At 37.0% G+C, this 26510-nt stretch overlaps 1 protein-coding gene and 1 long non-coding RNA gene across 3 annotated transcripts in view; one reads left to right on the forward strand and one right to left on the reverse strand.

The window, feature by feature from the left end:
- The window catches only part of LOC106083196 (protein real-time), a 77412-nt gene that overhangs the window by 12766 nt on the left and 38136 nt on the right, over positions 1-26510 (reverse strand). For both annotated transcript variants that reach the window (XM_013246081.2, XM_013246082.2), the window contains exon 3: positions 111-1085. In XM_013246081.2, the coding sequence (XP_013101535.1) occupies positions 111-1085 (975 nt within the window). The remainder of the gene's footprint in view (positions 1-110; positions 1086-26510) is intronic.
- LOC106083198 (uncharacterized) lies at positions 10683-11262 on the forward strand. Its single transcript, XR_001220598.2, has 2 exons — positions 10683-10902; positions 10975-11262. It is a non-coding gene; the product is annotated as an uncharacterized LOC106083198 (long non-coding RNA).

Genomic DNA, 26510 nt, shown 5'->3' on the forward strand with positions numbered 1-26510 from the left:
AAAAGAGATACCGCGCAAAGAACTCGACAAATGCGATCCATGGTGGAGGGTATATAAAATTCGGCCCGGCCGAACTTTGCATGTTTTTCCTTGTTTCCTTTACAACTCACCAATTTCAAAAAGCCATCTGTACCAATCGATTTCAACAGACCCTTAACATCCATATGACCCAACCTTAGAATATAAATGGGACGACCATCCTTATCGTGATGATGCCAACCGCCTGGAAAGTGATCGTTCACCACTGTGGGCATTTGGTATTCGTTGAGCAAATCATCAATTCTCTCTTGTTTGCGCCACAGCAAAGATTCTTTGAGCGAGTTCAGAGCCTGATTAACATGCCAATCGCGGGCCCTTAAGAAACGTAATATAGTCTGATAATCTGGCATTTTATCCAAATCCTCCAGAGAATCCAAAAGTTTTCGTAACTCCAGCAATTTTGATTCTTGCATGGGTGTCAATTGACCCAAGTGTTTGGCTATAAAATCACCATCCAGCAGAATGTCATGGGAGGAAGGTCTCTTCTCACCCCCACCATTGGTCTCTGTGCCACCCTCTTCTGCCTCTCTGGCTTTGGGCGAGAGAGGAGCATCTGGCGGTGGTTGCCAACGCGGTACCTCCGTTATACCCTCCTGTTTTAGTTGATCTATGAAATATTCTATGATCTCTTTACCCTTCAACGTTGTCTGGGTGTATTGTTTCATGCCCATCTTCTCCATGGAGTGTTCAAAGCCAAAGAAATTCTTAATGTCCAGAGTGGCTGTCTGATCGAAACATGTCCAATCGGGATTGTCGGGATGGGCATAATAGCGGCAACGTTCAAAAATCTCTATACGCGAAGAAAAACTTTCATTGACCGCCTCGATATTGAGGGTGCGATTTTCCATGTCCAGGTAATTGTGTTGTATGAAGAAAACAAATTCGACACCAATTAATTTCTTGAAGATATAGGGAGCTTCTACAGCTAATTTACAGCGACGACTGGTATTGCGTTGGGCGCCATTTTCTAGCACTTCATCTTTGACTACCTCACAATCGAGAACTATGGGCATTTGAGGGCATTTGGGGAAACGTTTTTCATAGGCCTGGAAAAGAGAAGAACAAAAGAAGGTAAAAACATTAGTTACAGGTTCCAGTTGAAAATAATAAAAAAAATCAAGAATACATCATAGCCACTCCTTCAATTATAAAATCAGGATAAATTTATTTTTTTTAAAAAAATGTGGGTTTAAATTTTTTTTACAAATTTTGTCAGCCAAGTTTTCTCCTTGACCTTAAAATTTGTAATGTTTTGAAGAATTTTCAAATGTTCCACAGTCCCTTCCCTATTCAAATGTTCCACAGTGCTACTAATGTTGCCAATCCTGTGGTTTTGTTGAAACACCTATCATTTCATTCTACCTGCTTCTAATGCTTTATAATTAAGTGGCCTAAAGCCAATAATCTCCTTCCTTTCCCCGAAAACAAAACCTCATGAATTACAAAAAAATAATTACCTTAATAATGACCTTATTTTATAGAAATAAACAAAAGCGTGATTGACGATTAATGAAAAGCAGGAGGCAAAAACTGCAGGCACATTTCCACTTGATTGATTTGTTTACATTTTTCTAAATAAGTCTAAGGCGATGAAGATATTTGAACATAACGAGAACTGGCATAAGATTAGGATGGAACGAAATTTTCATAACAACAACTATGCGTTTTGGAAATATCTCACAAATTTTTGAGATTTATATTTCACTGGCTCGTCCGGTAACTGTTTTCCAATTTGACATGGTTCAAATTGGAAAATTCTTTATATTCCTATTTGACTCTCAAATAATTTTCATTAGAATCCCATATTGTCCCGTTTGGTACACATGTCCATTGGGGGCATAATTTTGGGGTGGGGCGACTCCGCGGGAATTTACCCAAATTTATATATAATTTTCGTATTCTACTCTCAAATACCTTCAGTTTGAGTCCCATCTTGTCCCGTTCGGTGTACATGTCCATTTGGTGCATAATTTTGGGGTGGGACGACCCGCCTGGGAATATACCCCAGATTTTTTTTATAAGTTTCGTATTCTATTCTCAAGTATCTTTCATTTGAATTCTATATTGTCCCGATCGACCTACATGGCCGTTAGGGGGGGTGATTTTTGGGGTGGCGCGGCTCCCCTGAGACTTGACCCCAAATTTTTATACAAATTTCGTATTCTACCTTCAAGTACCTTTCATTATACCCACCACCATAGGATGGGGGTATACAAATCTAGTCATTCCGTTTGTTACACCTCGAAATATAGATCTGGGACCCCATAAAGTAATATATTCTGGATCGTCTCGACATTCTGATTCGATCCAGACATGTCCGTCCGTCCGTCTGTCGAAATCACGATAGCGGTCGAATGCGTAAAGCTAGCCGCTTGAAATTTTGCACAGATATTTTGCACAGATATTTAATATTGATGTAGATCGTTGGGGATTGCAAATGGGCCATATCGGTTCTGATTTAGATGTAGCTCCCATATAAACCGATCTCAAGATTTGACTTCTCGAGCCCCTGGAAGCTGCAATTTTCATCTGATTTGGCTGATATTTTGCACGCTGTATTCTGTTATGACTTCCAACAACTGTTTTAAGTACCGTCCAAATCGCTCAAGGACTTGATACAGCTCCCATATAATCCGTTACGTTGCACGTTGTGTTCTTTTATGACTTTCAAAAACTGTGCTGAGTACCGTCCAAATCGGCCAACAACCTGATATAGCTCCCATATAAACCGATCTCCCGATTTGATTTCTCGAGCCCCTGGAAGCCGCAATTTTCATCCGCTTGGCTGAAATTTTGCACATAGTGATCCATTATGACTTCCAACAAATTTGCTAAGTACCGTCTAAATCGGTCAAGAACTTGATATAGCTCCCATATAAACCGATCACCCGATTTGACTTCTTGAGCGCCTGGAAGCCTCAATTTTCATCCGATTTAGCTGAAATTTTGAACAAAGTGTTCTGTTATAACTTCCAACAAGTGTGCCAAGTACCGTCCAAATCGGTCTATAACCTGATATAGCTCCCATATAAAACAATCTCCCGATTTGACTTCTTGAGCCCCTGGAAGCCTCAATTTTCATCCGATTTGGCTGAAATTTTGAACAAAGTGTTCTGTTATGACTTCCAACAACTGTGCTGAGTACCGTCCAAATCGGACAAGAAGCTGATATAGCTCCCATATAAACCGATCTTCTAATTCGACTTCTTGAGCCCCTGGAAGCCTCAATTTTCATCCGATTTAGCTGAAATTTTGAACAAAGTGTTCTGTTCTGACTTCCAACAACTGTGCTAAGTACCGTCTAAATCGGACAAGAAGCTGATATAGCTCCCATATAAACCGATCTTCTGATTCGACTTCTTGAGCCCCTGGAGGCCTCAATTTTCATCCGATTTGGCTGAAATTTTGAACAAAGTCTTCTGTTATGACTTCCAACAACTGTGCTGAGTACCGTCCAAATCGGACAAGAAGCTGATATAGCTCCTATATAAACCGATCTTCTGATTCGACTTCTTGAGCCCCTGGTAGCCTCAATTTTCATCCGATTTGAACAAAGTGTTCTGTTCTGACTTCTAACAACTGTGTTAAGTACCGTCCAAATCGGTCTATAACCTAAAATAGCTCCCATATAAACCGATCTAACGATTAGACTTCTTGAGCCTTTACAAGCCGCAATTTTATCCGATTTGGCTGAAATTTTGCGCAAAGTGTTCTGTTATGACCTTCAACTAACGTGCCAAGCTCCCATATTTTAGCAGAATTCATGGTATTGGGTTCCCAAGATTCTGCCCGGCCGAACTAAGCACAGTTTTACTTGTTTGATACCCATATTGCCCCAATTGGTAAACATGTAATTTTTGGGCGACACGTGAGGTCGAATTGTTATATCAAGTTCGTACTCTACTCTTAAATACCTTTCATTTGATACCCACATTGTCCTAATGGATAAAAATGTCCGTTTGGGTGGGTTTTGGGGTAGGGCGTCCCCCACGGTTAGTTGACCCTATGTTCAATGATCCTAAGAGAGAGTGAGAAAGCAGATGTGGTCCCTCGGCTAAACAGAACGAAGGCGGATTGGGATAAATTTCGGCACACATTCTGCACCACTATCCCTTCTAGACCAGAAAAGGAAGTGGAAACTGCAGAGGACATAGACATAATGGTCAAGCGGTTTACGCCCTGAATTACTCTTTTGTGTCAGAAAATACTAGAGCAAAGGCAAGGGGTAAACAGCGACCACCATGGAGGACCCCAGGACTTGAGGCTCTATGGAAAGGCTGCAAAAAATTCTTCAACAGGGAGAAAGCCACAAGGACACTTCATAATTGGGGAGTCTGTAAGGCTGAGCTAAGAAAATACAAGGGCGAGCTGGAATTACAAGAGGTATTCGAAAGACTGGTTCCTAGGCTTAGGGAGATATACTTTGCTTGTCGCACATACCTGTGAGATTGAGAGACACAAAGGTAATTTTCAATTCAAAAGTAGGAAAACCTTATTACGCAAAGGCAAAAGATTTTCGCTATACTCTGCTTTTATCAGCTTGTCGTATAGGCCTGTGGGAAAAAGGGACTCAAAGCTCATAAACATTTCAAAAGCAGGAAAACCTTATCACGCAAAGGCAAAAGATTTTCGCTATACTCTGCTTTTATCAGCTTGTCGTATAGGCCTGTGGGAAAAAGGGACTCAAAACTCATAAACATTTCAAAAGCAAGAAAACCTTATCACGCGAAGGCGAAAGATTTTCGTCCAATTAGTCTGTCGTACTTTATGCTGAAGACTCTAGAGAGGTTGAAAGAAACATATCTTAGGGCAAAGATCTCTGGAGATCGCTTGTTTCGGCAACAGCATGCATATACTAGGACAAGTCTAGTGAAATGGCCTTTCACGACTTAGTTGACTACATCGAAGGATCTCCCGTTATCAAGGATTATACAATGATAGCATTTCTTGTCATTAAGGATGGTTTCAATAATGTAAAACTCAAGTCAATCATGAGGTAGGTGGAATTTTTAGGCATCAAAACTACCGTAAGAAAGTTCATTAATAACATACTAAAAGATACATCATGGTAGGCCTGGGATCTGTAGATCTAAAAAGATGGGTCAGCAGAGGAACTCCTCAACCAGGTGTACTCTACTTTGGAATATAGCCATAAACAATATATTATTGTCTTTGGAAGAAAAAGGTGTAAAAGTGGTCGCGTATGCTAATGACTTTAGGAAACTCTAAAGCGACAGGGAAGTGGGCTACCAAAAATGGACTAGGCGTAAATCCGTGCAAGACAGAAATAGTTCTTTTCAGCAGGAGATACAAGTTACCCAAAGTGGCATCTGTCTCCTTGAGGAGAATGTTCCATTTACCTGGGTGTTTTGCTAGATAGGAAATTGAACTTCAAATCCAACATTTTGGAGAAGGCATGAAAGGCAACTCTTGCCCTATACACCTGCAAGAGAGCCATTGGGTGCTTTAAACCGAGTGCCATGCACTGGGTATCTACTGCAGTTGTTAGACCTATAATGCTATATGGTGTTGTGGTCAGGTGGACGGGCTTCAAAAGTCCATATACTGTTTAATACTCAAATGCAAATTTTTGCCCATGAACATTCCACTAAGGAACAGGGGCAAACTTCTCACATATCAATGAGTGCAGTCCGATTCAAGTTTAAGGCTCAATGATAAGGGACCTCCTTTTTATATAGCCGAGTTCGAACGGTGTGCCGCAGTGCGTCACCTCTTCGGAGAGAAATTTTACACGGCAGAGTACCTCACAAATGTTGCCAGCACTAGGAGGGAAAAACCACCGCTGGAAAATTTTTTTTCTGTTGGTCTCGCCAGGATTCGAATCCAGGCGTTCAGCGTCATAGGCGGACATGCTAACCTCTGCGCTACCGTGGACTCCTTTAATACTCAGCCGGATCCAAATGATGGTTTGTTTGTGCATCACAACCGCATTGAGGACGACACCAACTGATGCTCTGAATTTAATGCTAGCCTTAATACCTAGGCAAATTGTGGTTAGACAAATTGCTGCGACTACTGCTATGAGGCTAAGGGAGCTTTCTTTTTGGTTATGCGGCGGCAACGCACACTGTGTTTTCCTTGATATAACGCCCGATGTTCCAGGCAGTGTGTATTATGGAGATCTATAGCCAATCGTTTGACAGTTTGACACCGCGGAACGATTCTTAAATGCCGCCTTTTTCCCCAGCTCAATTTTCTCTTTTAACCCTCAAAGTTCCACAAAAGTCTTTGAAAAACTGTTGCCATGACCATATGACCGCAAACACAAACTTTCCCTCCAATTTTTGCCACACAGCATGATGACTTCCTTATTTTTCGTATGCAAAGAAAAGCCATAAAAGTGCCATACATGAAAAACTTGTGCCATTTACTTCTAATGTTATTTTTTTTTTTTAAACAAATTCATGTCTTCCGGCACGCACATGCTAACTGAGCTTATTTTTCCCATAGAACCTATGGCATATGACCTGTAACGCCCTTTTAATAATTCCCGCATAACCTTAGCTAGGAATTGCTAGGGAAATGCAGGAAAAGACTACGAAAGGAAAAAAATAGAAAGTGTTTTGAACTCTGCCAGGTTGATGGCGTTTCAACCAGTCATTTGTACTCAGAAAACGAGACATAAGCAGTCTGGTAGAGCGTCAGGTCATCAAGGTGTGTTGGAGGCCACCTTCACACCTGACGTCTATCTGTGAGAATTTCCAGACAGTAGCAGTTTACTTATCGATGTCATTAGCGTTTTGTTGCCTACTTAATTATTAAATAATACAAAAAAAAAAACTGCTGTTATGTTCTGCTGGTTTTGTTTTGAAATCGTCTGTTGACTTTGGTGGAGGTTCCTACTGTTCCTTGGCCTCCAGCAAGTCTATCTATAGAACCTACCTACATACTCTGGCCACAAGTTTGTCCATTTGGACTTACCTACCTACCCCACGACCTTGGTTTACTCAATGAGCTGAAGTGCGATGCGATAAGGACTCTTTCGAATGTTTCAATGTCCTAACAAGTGTTCAACCTTCACACATGTTTTCTTAATATGTTTAATGAGCCACAAGACTTTACCTATCCGTTGTATAAGTCTGAACGTAGCCTTTGTGGTAACGAGGACTTTTGCTTTGACTGCTAAATGGAACAACAATTTGGTTTCAAACAATTAAATAAATTCTTAATAATTAATTTAAGTCGTTTGTACCTGTGTCATTTTAATGAAAAGCAAGCATTTTTAATCTTTTTATGGGTAACAAGTTAATAAATGTAACTTATTTATAATTGATTTAGTTGCGCTAGATTTTGAGAAGGGAGGGGTAAATATTAAAGCGTGGACAAAATGAGGTCTATTTTTACCCACCACCATACGATAGGGGGTATATTCATTTAGTCATTCTGTTTGTAACACATCGAAATATCCTTCTCCGCCCCTACAAAGTGTATATATTGGGTTGCCCAAAAAGTAATTGCGGATTTCTTAAAGAAAGTAAATGCATTTTTAATAAAACTTAGAATGAACTTTAATCAAATAAACTATTTTTACACTTTTTTTTTAAAGCAAGCTAAAAGTAACAGCTGATAACTGACAGAAGAAAGAATGCAATTTCAGAGTCACAAGCTGTGAAAAAATTTGTCAACGCCGACTATATGAAAAATCCGCAATTTATTTTTGGGCAACCCAATAGTTCGGATCGTTGTAAAATTTTAAGAGATGTCCGTGAGTATGTCCGTCCCTGAAACAATCACTATATAGTCTTTAAAAATTAAGATACTGAGTTTAAATTTTGCACAGACTCGTATTTCTTCTATAAGCAGTTTAAGTTCTTGAATCGGTAACATCGGACTTTATTTGGATATAGCTGCCATATATACCGATATGGCGATTTGGAGTATTAGACCTATAACAGGCGTATTTACTACCGTTTTTTGCTGAAACTAAACTAAAACTACCATTTCCCAAAGGAAAGGGTACTTAAACTACCCTTTCACAAAGGAAAGGGTACTTTAACTACCCTTTCACAAAGGAAAGGGTACTTAAATTACCCTTTCCCAAAGGAAAGGGTACTTAAACTACACTTTCCCATTACTAAAACTACCCCTTCCCAAAGAAAAGGGTACCAAAACTATCCTTTCCCAAAGGAAAGGGTACCAAAATTACCTTTTGCCAAAGGAAAGGGTACTAAATCTAACCTTTCCCAAGGAAAGGGTACTACAATTACCCTTTTCCAAAGGAAAGGGTACTAAAATTACCCTTTTCCAAAGGAAAGGGTACTAAAACTACACTTTCCCAAAGGAAAAGGACATAAAACTACCTTTTTCAAAGAAAAGGGCATTGAAACAAACCTTCTTCAAAGAAAAGGGCATTGAAACAACCCTTCTCCAAAGGTATAACAGGCGCATTTACTACCGGTTTTTGCTGAAATTCAGAACAGTGAGTTTTATTAGGCCAGTCGATATCCGAATCAAAAATGGTCCAGATGGGAACATATTTAGATAAGCTGCCATATAGACCGATCTGCCGATTTTGGGTCTTAGGCATATATAGGCTGAAATTTGGAACAGTGAATTGCATTAAGACTCCCAACATCTGTTCCGAATATGGCCCTGATCGGGCTATATTTAGATATACCTGCCATAGAGACTGATCTAACGGTCTAACGACCATAAAAAGCGCATTTATTCTCCGATTTTGCTGAAATTTGAAACAATGATTTGCACTGGGGGCCTAGACATAGCTGTCATATATAGCTGTCATATAGACCGATCTGCCGATTTTGGGTCTTAGGTCTATATAGGCTGAAATTTGGAACAATGAGTTATATCATGGAGTTGTACTCCCATTATCTGTCCCGAATATGGTCCAGATCGGCCTATATTTAGATATAGCTGCCATAGAAACCGATTTTTAGTTATAAAACAGGACATTTATTACCCGATTTCGCTGAAATTCAGAACAGTGAATTTTATTAGGCCTGTCGATATCCCAACCAAAAATGGTTTAGATCGGAACATATTTAGATATAGCTGTCATGTAGACCGGTCTGCCGATTCTGGGCCCCAGGCTTATTACAGACGAGTTTATTACCCCACTTTGTTGAAATTTGTAACATTGAGTTGTATAAAATTAGTACCCTCTCCTAATCGAAAGGAAATACCCTCTCCTAAAAGAAAGTTAGTTTGGATACTAAAACTACTCTTTTTCAAAACCAAGAAAAGGATACACAAATTACCCCTTTCCAAAGAAAAGGGTATTAAAACTACCCTTTCCCAAAGGAAAGGGCACTAAAACAAACCTTTTCCACAGGAAAGGGTACTAAAACTCCTTTTCCCAAAACAAAGGGTACTTTAACAATTTTTTCCCAAAAAGAAGGGTACTAAAACTACACTTTCCTAAGGAAACGGTACTAAAAACATCCTTTCCCCAAGGAAAGGGGACTAAAACTACCCTTTCCCAACGGAAAGGGCAATAAAACTACCATTTTCCAAAGGAAAGGGTACTTAAACTACCATTTCACAAAGAAAAGGGTACCAAAATTACCCTTTCCCAAAGGAAAGGGTACTAAAACTACCCTTTCCCAAAGGGAAGGGTACTAAAACTACCCTTTCCCAAAAGGAAGGGTACTAAAACTACCCTTTCACAAAGGAAAGGGTACTTAAACAACCCTTTCCCAAAGGAAATGGTACTTAAACTACCCTTTCCCAAAGGAATGGTTACTAAAACTAGCCTTTTCCAAAGGAAAGGGTACTAAAACTACCCTTTTCCAAAGAAAGGATACTAAAACTAGCATTTTTTGCCAAAGGAAAGGGTACTAAAACTACCTTTTCCCAAAGAGAGGGGTACTAAAACTATCCTTTCCAAAAGGAATGGGTACTTAAACTAGCCTTTTCCAAAGGAAAGGGTACTAAAACTGCCCTTTTCCAAATGAAAGGGTACTAAAATTACCCTTTGCCAAAAGAAAGGATACTTAAACTACCTTTTCCCAAAGAGAGGGGTACTAAAACTATCCTTTCCAAAAGGAATGGGTACTAAAACTACCCTTTTGAAAAAAAGGATACTAAAATTACACTTTTCTAAATGAAAGGGTACTAAACTAACCTATTCAAAAGGAAAGGATACTAAAACTACACTTTTCCAAAGGAAAGTGCACTAAAACTACACTTTCCCAAAAGAAAGGGTACTAAAACTACCCTATTCAAAAGGAAAGGATATTAAAACTTTCCTTTCCAAAGGAAAGGTTACTAAAACTATCCTTTTTAAAAGGAGGGGGTACCAAAACTTCCCTTTTCTAAAGGAAAGGGTAATAAATCTAACTTTTTCCAAAGGAAGGGGTACTTAAACTACCCTTTCCCAAAGAAAAAGCTACCAACACTACCCTTTTCTAAAAGAAAGGTTACTCAAACTTTCCTTTTCCAAAGGAAAGGGTACTAAAGCTATCCTTTCCCAAAAGGAGAGGGTTCCCAATTTAGTACCCCTGAACCCTTTCCTTCCTTAGGAAAGGGTAATAGAACAGCCCTTTCCCAGAACTAGAACTAGCTAATACTTTTCTTTTGAAAATGTCTATGAATTTCCCTTATACTTTATTTCGTAACCATTCCTAAGCAATTTCTCTTTAATATTTAATGAAGAAATCCTAGATCAGCTCCCCTTCTTTTAAGATAATTACAGAAGATTACGAAATTGTTGCTTAGTGCTAACCGTAACCAATCATTTACTACACAATATCCGACTTGAAAATCCAATTTAATTTTGTAAACAAATCTTGTAATGTAATTTTATAAAATCACAGCCCAGGGACGCTCCATCAAAGGCATTTCTACTTGGCGAGAATGCAATGAGGAATGGGACAAGTGCGGGTAAAGCAAATGCCATTAGAGCCCTCCAACGCAATGCAAAGTTATAATTTTGTTTATAAAATCTATTTTTAGTTATGGCGTAATAAGCATCCTAAACAAAACCGGAGGGAGAAGCTGAAGGATGACTTTCTGCGACGCAAAACTTTCCTTATCAATTTTAAGCACATCTTTACTTTTTGTGAAGAATAAGCAAAAAAATATTGAGTAAATTCTGGAAATGTCACTTTAAATCATTTTGTTAGGTAAATTATACGAAAACTAAACAAATAAATTAAAACTTATTGGAAAGAGGAAAAGCAGCAGAAGTGTAAGAAAAACAACAAAAAGGTCTACAACTAAATAAAGTAAGAGTACTTGGAATATCCTTGACACAAAATATTTCTCGGGCACGTGTTGATGTCTCTTAAAACGTCTATTAGAATTTTTTCTTTGACATTGATTTATTTTCATTGTCTTGCACAATGACACGTCTTGCATTGTTGTTGCAGTAATAAAGGATAAAAAAAACAGCAATCATCCGGTAAGGGTGTTTCAAAAGAAAATATGGGCAAATTTTCGCAAATAAAACTGGAAGGAAATTTAATATAATTCTTGATAAAAAAAATATTTGACAACAGTTTTCATAGAAACGCAATTTTGACAATAACCTATGAAAAAAATGAATCTTTAAGAATAAAATGTTTTCAAATTCTAATAATACTTAAAAAAATTAAAGAAGCTGTTATACATTATCTTAATTTGAAAACTGATATAGAGTTTGTAGACAATCTTGTTCGTTGAGTTTAATTTTCACACTTGGGATTTGTATTTTGCGCCATTTGAGGAGAAATTCTCTCTCTGAAATACCATTAATATTTTCTATTTTGCTTAAATTTAAAATTTTCATTATAACAGTTTCAAAGGAAAACCAAATTGTAATAAGAAATGTTTATATAGCACTTATGACTCTATTAAACTACCCAAAATGATATAATATTACCACTTTCTACAATGATCTTCTTTATGCACAATGTTGCGTAGTACATTTTGAATATAAAGGTTTTCGAAGCTATACCACATTTTAACCAAAAATACTTGTATACAGTTTTCAGCTTTTTACGGAATTATTCAAATTGACATACAATTATGACTTCCGGAGCGTTGGATCTCATTTGCTTAATTCAGTGAAATTTTCAATTTCCAGTATAACAGTTTCAAAGGGAAACCAAATTGTAGCAAGAAATATTTGTTTAATACCTATAACTCTATTAAAAATATCCAAAATGTTATAATAATACGACTTTCGATACAAATCTTCTTTGTGCGTGGTTATGTGATGTAGTACGTTTTTAATATGACAGTTTTCACAGCGAGACCATATTCGAAAAAAAAAATACTTGTATATCATAGGAAGACCAAATGGTAAACAAAAATACTTGTATAACACTTAAATTTTTTTTCAGAACTATCCAAATCGCCATAAAAATATGACTTTCGTGGCGTTACATATCCTTACTGATCAATTTGGTAGCGTAGTACATTATAAGTATAACAGTTCTCATAAGGAGACTATATTATTATCAAACATACTTGTATAACACTTTAATTATTCTAATCGCCCTAAAATAATGACTTTCATGGAGTTGGATCTCATTGCTGATCAACTTAATAGCGCAATAAAATTTTAGTATAACAGTTTTATATAGGAGGCACTATATAGTAAACAAATTGCCATAGAATTATGACTTTCATGACGTTTCATTGCTGATCAATTTATTAATGTAGTGCATTTGGAGTATAACAGTTTTCACAAGGAGACCACATTACAAACAAAAATACTTGTATAACACTTTTAATTTTTTCGGAACTATCCAAAACGCAATGAAGTTATGACCTACATTATTAAATGATCAGAAATATACGTATAATACTTTTGAATACTATTTCAACAGATATATTATAAGACTGATATGACATGATATACAATAGTAAAATATAACAGTTTTCAATGGTATATCTATGCAAACAATATTAGGGTTTGTAATATTACGACTAACATGAAGAAACACCTTCTTTGAGCATCGACTTAGAGTATAACAGTTTTTAAATAAAATCTTTATTTACAAATAGATGTCTTTTCACCCAAATCGTAATACATTTGGGTGAAAAGACATCTTTGGTAGTCTCAGAAGAGTATAACGGGTTTCAAAGGAAAACTATATTGTAGAGAAAATTTCTCGTATAACACTTTTAAAAACTATGTAAACAGTAAAATATTGATGATAAGAAATCCTCTTAGTGCATTATAGAGAAATGTGTAACATTTAAAGTACAAAAGTCTTCAAAGAATGACCCTACTGTTGAAAGAATAGTTCGTATAACAGTTTTGAAAACTATCCAAATACAAATATTACGATTTAGGCGAAAAAAAATCCTCTCTGGATATAGAGTATAACAGTTTTCAAATATAGACCTTTTGTTAACATATTTTAGTCTTGGGTGAAAAGACATCTTCTAGCTATAAAGTTCAATAAAAATATAACAGTTTGCAAAGATAGAGCCTTTGTAAACAGAAATTCTTGTATAACAACTTTAAAAACACTCCAAAAGGTTTAATATCACGACTTATTATATAGAACTCGTTTTGTGCATTAAAGAAAAATATTTGTATAACTCTTTTGAAAACCATGCAAACTGAATTACATTCCTTCAGGAATTTAAGGCCTGAAGACTTATAAAAAGCCTTATATCCTATCAAGACAATGGAGGACTGGTAGTAGAATAGAATATTCGTCAAATTCTCAATGTTAACGGACATGGCCTTTAACTAGATGTCCTTCCCATATAAAGCGATCTTTTGATTTAATTTCTTGAACCGATAGAGGGCTAAATTTGGCTGGAACTTTGCATGTGCTATTGTTAAACCCACAACCATAGGATGGGGTTATAAACTAATCTAGTCATTCCGTTTGTAACATCTCGAAATATTAATCTAGGACCCCATGTAAAGTATATATATTCTTGATCGCCCCGATATCCTGAGTCGATCTAGCCATGTCCGTCCGTCTGTCGAAATCACGATAGCGGTCCAACGCGTAAAGCTAGCCGCTTAAAATTTTGCACAGATACTTAATATTTATGTAGGTCATTTGGGGATTGGAAATGGTCGGTTCAGATTTGGATATAGCTCTTATATAAACAGATCTCCCGATTTGATTTCTTGACCCCCTGGAAGCCTCAATTTTTGTCCGATTTGGCTGAAGCTTTGTACATAGTATTCTGTTATGACTTCCAACAACTATGCCAGGTAATGTCTAAATCGGTCAAGAACCTGATATAGCTCCCATATAAACCGATCTCCCGATTTGACTTCTTGAGCCTCTGGGAGCCGCAATTTTTGTCCGATTTGGCTGAAATTTACCATAAGTTGTTCTGTTATGACTTCCAACAACTGTGCTAAGTTCGGTCTATAACCTGATATAGCTCCCATACAAACCGATCTCCCGATTTGACTTCTTGGGCCCTGGAAGCCGCAAAGTTTGTCCGATTTGGCTGAGATTTTGCACGTAGTGTTTGGTTATGACTTCCAACAACTATGTCAGGTACCGTCTAAATCGGTCAAGAACCTGATGTAGCTCTCATATAAGCCGATCTCCCGATTTGACTTTTTGGGCCCCTGGAAGTCCGACTTGGCTGAAATTTTGCACATAGTGTTCTGTTATGACTTCCAACAACTGTGCCAAGTACGGCCTAAATCGGTCGATAACCTAATATAGCTCCCATGTGAACCGATCTCCCGATTTGACTTCTTGAGTATTGAGTATACAAGTATTGTTCAAATCGGTCCATAATCTGTTACAACTTTCATAAATACCCATCATAGAACGCACAATGTGCCCATATCGGACATAGTTGTATGCCCATAATGCCTGGAGCATATTGATATCCTAAGCTTACATTACCTAAACACAAGTAAACGCTAAAGGATATGCTTTTGTCTTGCTTGCTTTAATCTGGATTATTACATCACTGCTTCAGTTGACTAGTCCCAAAGGACATATTTTTCTGGAACACTTATCCTTATTACTATTCCACTATTGGTTGATTGCAAACGATACCTTATTCCCATGAGTAAATTTCTTTGAGATGATATGGAAACATTTTTAAGCTATTTTCGGATGAAAAAAATCCTTGAACTTTACTTCAACAAACACTTGGTAGCTCATACTTAACATGCACACAAAGCGTAAGAGGAACACCCACACAAAGTAACATTAACTAACATTTATGACAATTTCTAGCAGTGGCGTAGTAATGACAAGAAATTCGCTCAAAACCCAACAAAAGATATTGGGATGCTTGTGTTCCTTGTACAAAAATTGAACCGACGGACGGACATGTATAATGTAGAAAAATTATCTGAGCCAATCAGTGTACTTCTTAAAATGGGTCTACCTCTTCTGCGTTTGAATGTCTTTAACTTACTTGGTACAGAGTAGAGTATACATTTTCTATTCACTCCACTGCCCCCAAAATAGATTTGACATCCACGCCCTTGTTTCCTTAGGATATTTTAAATTGTTACAACTTTTCCTTTCTATTTGTATCCCCACTAGACTAAGAGTACTTAGACTACAAGTCAGCGAATGTATGAATCTTCACGTTGGTAATGTCCTTGAATGGCGTTCTCCCTACGAAGTAGTCCTTTAGCTTGACTATATGCACTAATACATGCTCGTATGTAGAACATTGCATCTTACGACTGTCAGCAAAGAAAACAAAACAAATGTTTAGTATCTTATATTTGTATTTCATTTCATTCTATATTTTTTCTATTTTTTGTGCAAATACTATTTGTCTTTATGGTAATGGTGGAGCTTTGTTCTTGCTGTTGTTGTCCACAACAAGGATTTACAATGTTCACTGTCATACCAAGGACATATGTTAGAATTTGCGGATTTGCCACTCATTCCCAATTTGCTAAATGTTTGCTAACAATCGTTGGTGACGATAATGATGGAATCTTTTACGCCATGGGAGTGCAAACATGCAAATCCCTAGAAAATCGCATACGTAACAACAACAAGAACTACAACAACAAAACCAAAGAGCTTCTTTACCCACGCAATTGAGGCATTACTTTCTATTTTATACCCATACATACTCAGTATATCCACCATATGGTAATTTTGTACTGCCAAGCGCAAATAGAGCAAATAAATAAAAATGAAATATTAGATTGGTCCCTATAGGTTATGGGAGAATTTTTATATCTTCTTAGAAACATACAACTCGAAATTGAGTAGTGGATTTTTTTTATATATTTTCAAGTATGCCTTCAAAGGACCAGTCTAATATGTGTCCAAGACACCCGAGACTTTATGTCACCTACGCAATATGAATATTTTTTTTATAATCCTCCTACCTAAGGGAGTAACCAAATCAGATACAAATCATGTAATTGAGTTGAGTTGAGTTGCTAGGGAAATTTCTAATGCCTATTAACATCAAACAGATTTTCTTTTAGAATAGACTTTGGTTTCTCAATTAAGAAAAAAAATAATTTAAATTTTGGATAATTTAAAATTTAAGCAGCTTGTGTCATAAACGGCATAAAATGGAGTAAATATGAAATCCATACTAGAGATGGGATTGTGAGTGATATTCCACTCACGCACTTTCGCGACGCACATTCACGCAGCCCACGAGACGAAACGTTTACCCACCCACGACTCAGGAGACATTCACGAAACACTCACGACTTGCGAGACAGTAACGAGACAATCACGACTCACGAGGCACTCACGACCCAAAAAACACTCACAAAGCATTCATGAATCACCAGAAAATCACGACTCACGAAAAACTCACGAGTATTTTTTTTGAAGCGAGTAATAGGACAAATAGGTCTTTTTTTGAAAACAGTTGCACTAGAGTATAAGAGCGCTAGATTACGTATCCAAAAATGTATCTCCAACAAAATCTTAATATTACTTCTGAATAGTTTTTTAATGTTTTGTATTACTTTATACAATAGGACCTTTCCTAAAAAACTGTTATACTGTAAATGGAAAGTGTTGCTTTAATATGAATAAGAAGATTTTTTTCAACCACGTCTTTAACTGTTTAAATAGTTTTTAAAAGTGTTATACAAGTAATTTTGTTTACAAAAGGGTCTACGTATAAAACTGTTATACTCTAAGTGGTCTACAGAAGATGATTTAAGTCATAGCATTGTATCATAACGGAGAGTTGTCAAAAGTGTTATACGAGTGTTTGTTTTATACATGGTTTTCCATTGAAAACTGTTATGCTCCAAATGGAATACATCGCTTGACAAATGGAAAAAAAGGTTTCTTCGTCAACCAAGTCTTACTATTTAAATAGTTTTTAAAAGTGTACAAGTAATACTGTTAAAACAAGGATAAATCTTTGAAAACAGTTATACTCTTAATGAGAAGTTTATCTAAGTCATAACATTATATTATACTGAAGTGTTTTCAAAAGTGTTATACGAGTGTTCATTTTTAAAATACAGTTTCTATTGAAAACTGTTATACTCCAAATGGAATAAATCGCTTTACTATGCACAAAGAAATTTTTTCTTTAACCAAATCGATTCTATTGTATAAACCTCAAGATAGTTTTTAAATGTGTTATATAAGCAATTAAGGGTCAACCTTTGAAAACATTTATTCTCTAAATGAACAATATCGTAATAGAAGATTTTATTTCATTCAGGTCTTACTATTATATCTATTTAGAGATTTTTCAAAAGTGTTATACGAGTGTTTCTTTTTAACAGATGGTTTTCAATTGGAATACATCGATTAGCTATGCACAAAGAATATTTCTCTTACGCCAAGTCGATGTTATGTTATAACCCTTACGATAGTTTTTAAAAGTGTGCAAGTACAAGTAATTCTGTTTGTAAAAGTGTCAATCTATTATCTATTTATGTTATACTCTAAATGAACAATAATGCTATAGATTTCTTTTCATGCAGGTGTTACTATTATATCGACTTAGAAGGCTTTTAAAAGTGTTATATGAGTGTTTCTATTTCCAACATTGCTTTCCATTGAAAACTGTTATACCTCAAGTGGAATACATCGCTTAATTATTCACAAAGAATATTTCTCTTAAACCAAGCCTTTTATATATTATCACCGTTAAGATAGTTTTTTAAAGTGTTATACAATTCTCTCTAATTCTCTTTGCGAAAAGGTCGAACTATAAAAACTGTTATACTCCAAATGAACAATATCGCTATAGAAAATTTCCTTTCGTTCAGGTTTGACTAATATATCTATTTGAAGAGTTTTCAAAAGCGTTATACGAGTGTTTCTTTTTAAAATATGGGTTTCAATTGAAAACTGTTATACTCCAAATTTAACTCATTGCTTTATATGTACAAAGATGATTTTTCTTCAATCAAACAAGTCGTAATATTTAATTTTTTAAAATTTTTTAAAAAAGTTTTGAAAACTGTTCTACTCCAAATGGACAATTCAGAAGATATGTCTTCATCCAAGTCATAATGTTATATCCATTTAGAGAGATTTCAATAGTTTTGTACGAGTGTTTATCATTATAACAGTTTTGAAGGGAAAATCATATTTTTCCTTGAAAACTTTTATACTCAAAATGGAACACATTGCTTTATTATGCAAAAAATTTAGTCCATGAACATTCCGCTAGGGAACAGGGCCAAACTTCTCACATATCAATGGGTGCAGTCCGTTTAAAGTTTTAAGCTCAATGATAAGGGGCCTCCTTTTTATAGCCGAGTCCGAACGGCGAGCCGCAGTACGACACCTCTTTGGAGAGAAGTTTTACATGGCATAGTACCTCACAAAATGTTGCCAGCATTAGGAGGGAAAAACCACCGCTGAATATTTTTTCTGATGGTCTCGCCATGGATTCGAACCCAGGCGTTCAGCGTCATAGGCAGACATCCGATTCAAGTTTTAAGCTCAATGATAAGGAGCCTCCTTTTTATAGCCGAGTCCGAACGGCGTGCCGCAGGGCGACACCTCTTTGGAGAGAACACGGTGGTACACGCAAACCGGGAAGACCAAAAGCCCGATGGAAAGATCAAGTTGTGGGAGACACCTCGAAACTTGGTCAAACTTGTGTCAGAGATTTTAGAATTAGCGCAGAAGATCGAGACGCTTGGAACGCTATTCTACGTTCGGCTAGTGGTGGCCTCCTTGTAAGGATGCAAACCCAATCTTCAGAAAAATGGCCATAAGGGGGGAACTTCTCCCTTCTTTTTTGGTTAAATTTCGAAGTAAACTTGCAAAAATCCGATAAATGAGTCTTCGTGGCTCTTCGTCTCTTCTTTCATAATATGGGCAGTTTTTCTCATTATTTTTGAAAAATTTTAATTCCGTTTCACAATGTAATGAATTTGGTTACTTTGCTATTCCGTGGCCCGAATACTTTAATATGGATCAATTGTGCAAGAAGCAAACATTTCAGGATGTGCCTGTACCTGTACCATATAAGTTTTCATGGCGTCACTCCGGTACATATAACCTACTGTCATGGAATATTTCTTCTGCCTTTATATTTATGTTTGCTGGGTAACTTTGGCAATTTTTCTTAATATACCCAATGTTTTTACTTCCGCATTTTCAGTTACTTTAATTTTTTTTATCTCTGAGATTTTTTTCCCTCATTGTCATTGAGTTGTGGTTTCTGCCATACATTAAATTATGGCTATTATTATTTTTGTTAACAAAGAAAAAAATGTATTTCCTCAATACGTACTCGTATTTCCTCTTAAGCCAATTTTCTGTTTTCCAGGGAATTAGCCAAAAATAAAGAATAAAACACACTCGTGGCAACAAATAAGGACATATAATTTGGTAGCTTTCTCCCGCTATGCCATTTGTTTTTAATTCCTACCATTAATCACTTGCTTATGGTCCTGCATTGTTTTTTGTTGTTGTTATTTGTTTGGACAAAAGCCAAGAAACAATACATGTCGGTTGACTTAACAGCCATATGAAGTGAAAAGTTTTCGCTACATATACCATATATCTATATGAGAAAACCACAAAGCAAACCCCTACAGGAATGTACTATATAAAAATGTTCTTCTTCTTTTTTTTTTTAAGGATACACACACATTCTTGGAGGTTGCCCAGAGGCATTCAGTTTCCTTCGTGTAACCTTAACTATGTTATAGAAACTCAAGGAAGAAAATCAATAAAGTCTCTCATACCGGGCCGCCACCACCAACTGAGTTAACTAAAGTCGAGTTCGTGCCGAAGAATAAAAAAAAACACAAAAATCACTTAAGGCTGTAATTAATGTGACTGTTGCATGTCCAAGTTGTTAAGGTGAACTGCATACAACTGTTGTTTAGAACATCGAAAAATCAAAAACCCAAACAGAAGACTCTGCCTCAACGCTTAGAATTCCTATAATGTGAGCTATTTATTTAGGTTTTGTTTTGTTATTTTGTTAGTGTAGTAGAAATAACAAAATATTGGTATAAATGGCAAAATTGTTGATATTAATGTCATCCAACGACATTTAAATAAGCCCCTGTTATTTAGCCAAGTCATTTTCATGGCAATACATGGGGTTTGATGTAGAAAAATAAATTTCAAAATGTATAATCAGCTACTTTGTATATTTGGCGCCCAACAACTGGAAATAATGAATAAATTAGTAGGGAAATTTTTTATGGCAATGTATTTTAAGATCTTGATAAAAGTCAGTGATTAATTTTATTACATGATGTAATAATAAGTTAATAGAAATGGACGCCCGGGAATAAAAAATTGCTAGTTGTAATAGATTTTGCGAAACGTAATTACTAGGTTAGGTTAGGTTGAAAAGATGGTGCAGATATTAATCCGCCCCATGTCACTGTGGACATACACCTCAGACAGTAATTGGCTTGTTGTGCGCTCTTAAAAAAAAGAAACCTCGAAAAAGAAAATCCAATCAGAAATTGCCTCGTCTTCTCACGATCTGGATCCCCCCATAAGATTTTCATCGTTCTACCGACCGTTTCGCTGTACCACCTAAGTGCCGGTATCTGTTAATCGCGAAAGCCGGGCAATGACTAAGGAAATGCTCCAACGTCTCATCATCTTCCCCGCATGCCCTACACATGCTATCACTTGCCGCACCGATATTACATAAGCGAGCTCGTAGTCCTATGTGTCCCGTTATGATACCAAAATCTATACTGACCTCCTTCTTACTTCCTTTCAGTAATTGCCTCGTCTTCTCACGATCTGGATCCCCCCATAGAATTTTCGCCGTACTACTGACCGTTTCGCTGTTCCACAATTGTTTTCCAGGCCACGCCTCTAATACCCCTCCTAAGTGCCGGTATCTGTTAGTCGCGAAAGCCGGGCAATGACTAAGGAAATGCATGCCCTACATATTCTATCACTTGTCGCACCGATATTCCATAAGCGAGCTCCTAGTCCTATGTGTCCCGTTATGATACCAATAGCTATACTGGCCTCCTTCTTACTTCCTTTCAGTAATTGCCTCGTCTTCTCACGATCTGGATCCCCCCATAGGATTTTCGCCGTCCTACCGACCGTTTCGCTGTTCCACAATTGTTTTCCATGCCACGCCTCTAATACCCCACCTAAGTGCCGGTATTTGTTAGACGCGAAAGCCGGGCAATGACTAAGGAAATGTTCCAACGTCTCATCATCTTCCCCGCATGTCCTACATATGCTATCACTTGCCGTACCGATATTCCATAAGCGAGCTCCTAGAGAGGAGACTATCGAGATATGAGAACAAAGGTGGACAAATGGGAAATTTGGCAAGATTTTAGTTAAGTTCGTCATCTCTGTCTTGATTATTTTAAGTAAGCACAAAAATTTGTTCAATGCGATATTGTAATCTGGTAGTTCAGATACAGTGAACATCATAAAATGATGCTCGGTCTATATGGCAGCTATATCATAATAAAGTCTGATCTGAACCATATTTGGGTCGGTACCAACTGCTTCGAATTTCAGCGAAATCGGATATAAAATAAAGCTTTTATGGGCTTCGGTCTATATATTGGGTTGCCCAAAAAGTAATTGCGGATTTTTTAAAAGAAAGTAAATGCATTTTTAATAAAACTTAGAATGAACTTTAATCAAATATACTTTTTTACACTTTTTTTCTAAAGCAAGCTAAAAGTAACAGCTGATAACTGACGGAAGAAAGAATGCAATTACAGAGTCACAAGCTGTGACTCCGACTATATGAAAAATCTGCAATTACTTTTTGGGCAGCCCAATAGCAGTTACATCTATAGATGGTCCGATTTGGCCTATTCAAGAACTTAACCAGCGTGCATCAAAAAGACGTATCTGTGCCAAATTTCAGCTCAATATCTCAATTTTTAAGGCTGTAGAGCGATTACAACAGACGAGCGGACGAACAGGCCCACGGACATCGTGAATTTTACGATGATCCGAAATATATATACTTTGTAGGGTCGGAAATTGATATTTCGATGTGTTGTAAACGGAATGACTAAATGAATATACCCCCTATCCTCTAGTGGTAGGTATAACAATGTTTGATATTTTATAATCACATCGTTATTATGACATTAAAAATAGTCTTACTTTGTAATCTATTTTACATTTATCTGCTTAATCATCTGAAATTTATAACGAGTAGTCATTGCCCTTTTTTTATTCAGTAAGTAGTGAAAAGCTTATTTTTAATCTTTAAACACTTCACATGTGACAATTTGCAAAACAAAGAGTGAGAAACACATGAAAGAATCAATTGTATAGTAAATATATAAAACTAATTTGAAATACGATTATCTATAAAATCGACCAGACAATATTATCTTTAAAGTTTTACAAACGGCGTACAAATCACGTGGTGATAAAAAAAACATTTTTTAAGTATGAAATCAAAAGCATACCCTTGAGTGACAGATTTGAGTTTTAGTCCCTCAATAGGAAAATATGTATATTTCATAATATAGGCACTTAAAAAGTAAATTTCTGAAAATTTTTCTGGTTTTCCCAGCTCCCCACGTTGGGCGCCAAGTTTAGCAACTAACTGAATACCAAACACAATGGTCACCTGCAAGCTGTTGCTTTACAAATGAACAGACCTCCGAGTGAACTCACCTTGATGGTGGGCTATGTTAGCCATTTCACTCAAACATATTACCAAGATAAAACGACTTTTCGCTTTGAATCCCTGTCTCCGCCTACATTTAGCTTTGCAACACGTTTCCATTAATCCCTCCACTAAACAGCTTCTTGTCCATTTGGTTATTTGCTCCATTGAATCTTACAATGACCTTGCAGCAATAACCTTGCCAGCCATGCCAATTGTACACAGATGTTAAGCGACGTTATTGTTCACTTAATTTAATAAATTATTGCGGCTACTTTACACACTTGAGGGTTAATATGTGCCAAATTAAATGTAGGGCAATAACAAGGTTTGCCATTATTTGGCAATTGCTTACTATTCTAGTCAATGCCAAAATGTTCCATATTTTTCTGCAACAAAAAAAGCATTGTTTTTGGCACAACAAAATAAAAAAAAAAAACAAGTAAAAAGGCATTAAGTTCGGCCGGGCCGAAATTTGGATACCCACCACCTCGGATGTATATATATTAAAAACTTTTGGTCATATGATCCCATAGGAATCAGGAAGGCTATGTAAGGGTCTAACACAACTCATTGTATCACATTCATCGGTTAAAAAATGCACCTTTTTGGCCTTAAATCGGGAAATCGGTATATGTACAGGGTGGCTGATGAAAGCCGCTACCAAAAAAAAATGTAATAACTTTTTTTCTATTTAATAATAATAATTTAATAATTAATTTAATTAATTAATTAATTAATTTAATTAATAATAATTTAATAATTAATTTAATAATTTAATTTAACATGAATAAAAGAAAAATGTATTCCATACACCGAAAAAAAAATGTAGCAATATTCATCATTGTAGCAATATTCATCAGCCACCCTGTATATGACAGTTATATCCAAATATAGACCGATCTCAACCATATGGAACACGAATGTCGAGGAGCTTAACACAGTCCACTGTGTCAAATTTCAGCGAAATCGAGTAATAAACGTGCTTTCATTGTCCCAAGAACTTAAATCGAGAGATCGGCATATATGGAGGCTATATCCAAATATAGCCCGATCTTGACCATACTCGGTTCGAATGTCGAGGGTACTAATTCATTGTGTCTAATTTCAGCGAAATCGCTTAATAAATTCACCTTTCATAAGCCAAAAACCTTAAATCGGGTGATCGGTATATATGGCAGCTATATCGGTATATATGGCAGCAATAACTGGATCCAAGTCTGGATCTATGTGGGCCGTATTGAACAGGGATGTCGAGGAGCCTAACACAACTCGCTATACCAAATCGGACAATAAATGCACCTGTTGAGGGCCCAAGACCATAAAACGATCGATCGGTCTATATGAGATCCAAGCCTGGAACGATCTGGGCCAAACTAAATTACGACATCAAGAGGCCGAACTTAACTTACTGCACCAAATTTCAGCAAAATCGCTTAATTCACCTGTTATGAGCTTAAACCTTAAAACGGGAGATCGGTATATATAGCAGCTATATCCCAATCTGGATCTATGTGGATCGTATTGAACACAGATGTCGAGGAGCCTAACACAACTCGCTATACCAAATTTCTGAGAAATCGGACAATAAATGCGCCTGTTATGGGCCCATGACCTTAAATGGAGAGATCGGTCTATGGCAGCAATAGCCAAATCTGGGCCAATCTAAGTCGAATTAAACAAAGAAGTCGAGGAGCCCGGATTGGTCCCGGATTGGGCCTGGATTGAGCCCTGATCCGGTCCTGACTTAGATTTAGCGAGTAGTGCTAACTCGCTATACCAAATTTCTGCGAAACCGGACAATAAATGCGCCTTTTATGGGCGCAAGACCCTAAATCGAGAGATCGGTCTATATGGCAGTTATATCTAAATCAGGACCAATGTAAGCCGTATTGAACAAAGATGTCGGAAGGCCTGACAAAACTCACCGTTGTTATTGTTGTAATCAAATTTGCATGTGGAGTTGGCGTTTCTCGTCCGGTCCAAAGGATCGATCGCCGCGGGTACATGGTGGTCATTGGTTATTGAAATGCGCCAAAAACTCGCCTTATCGTCATATCGAGCATAAAAGACACTCAGTATTTATTTAAGAGTCGGTGCCACCCGGCCTCTCACTGAGACTCTCCGCTCGATACTGCTGATTGTCCGCGACTGTCGTTGCAGCTACTCCGCATGGGGCATTCCACTATCCGCAACCTGTGGAGGCGAGCGGTAGATCGCAGCAACGCTTCTTGTGACAGTTATGAGCACCACACAGATCGGACCTCAAAGTCCCAGTCTGTGTAGTGCTCACAGCTATACCGTGTCGGACACACACTGTCCCAAATTTCAACGAAATCGGATAATAAATATAGCTATAACGGCCCGGAGACCTTAAATCGGCAGATAGGTCTATATGGGGGCTATATCAAAATATAGTCCGATATAGCCCATTTTCGACCTTAACCTGCCTATGGACAAAAAAAAAGAATGTGTGCAAAGTTTCAGCTCAATATCTTTATGCGTGATTCCAACAGACAGACGGACAGACGGACGGACGGACAGGGCTAGATCGGCTTAGATTTTTACGACGATCAAGAATATTTGTACTTTATAGGGTCGGAAATGGATATTTCGATGTGTGGCAAACGGAATGACAAAATGAATATACCCCCGTCCTTCAGTGTTGGGTAAAAAAATAAAAGCAAGCACAGTTCGGCCCCGTCGAATCTTATATACCCTGCACCATAGATCGTAAGTGACTAGTACTTTGAATAACTTTTTAAATATATAGGTACTATATCAAGTTATCGACCAAGAAATCAAGACCCGAGATCTGTTTATATGGCAGCTACATCAGGTTATAGACTCATTTGGACCATACTTGGCACAGTTGTAAGAAGTCAAAACAAAACACCTCATGGAAAATTTCAGCCGAATCGGATAATAAATAACCCCTATAGGGGCTCAAGAAGTCAAGACCCGAGATCTGCTTATATGGCAGCTATACCAGGTTATGAACTGATTTAGAAGTCATAACAAAACACCTCATGCAAAATTTCAGCCACATTGGATAAGAATTGCGCTCTCTAAAGTCTCAAGAAGTCAAATCGGGAGATCGGTTTATATGGCAGCAATATCAAAACATGGACCGTTATGTCCCATTTACAATCCCAAACGACCTTCACTAATTAGAAGTAAAGGGTGATTTTTTAATATTATCTTTTTGGAAACACTGGTTTAGATAGCTCACGCACGTTTCGTGTTTCATTGTCAAACATCTTCAGTTTGGTCTATAATTTAACATGAATCTTCTTACAAACGAACAACGCTTGCAAATTATTGAATTTTATTATCAAAATGCGTGCTGTGTTAGGAAAGTTCATAGCGCTCATTTTTCATTCATTTTGGATCAATGGGTACGTAAATAAACATAATTGTCGACTTTGGAGTGAAGATCAACCAGAAGCATTGCAAGAGCTACCAATGCATCCAGAAAAAGTCATAGTTTGGTGCGGTTTATGGGC

Source organism: Stomoxys calcitrans, chromosome 3, assembly GCF_963082655.1.
Source record: "Stomoxys calcitrans chromosome 3, idStoCalc2.1, whole genome shotgun sequence".
NCBI classification, from domain to species: domain Eukaryota; kingdom Metazoa; phylum Arthropoda; class Insecta; order Diptera; family Muscidae; genus Stomoxys; species Stomoxys calcitrans.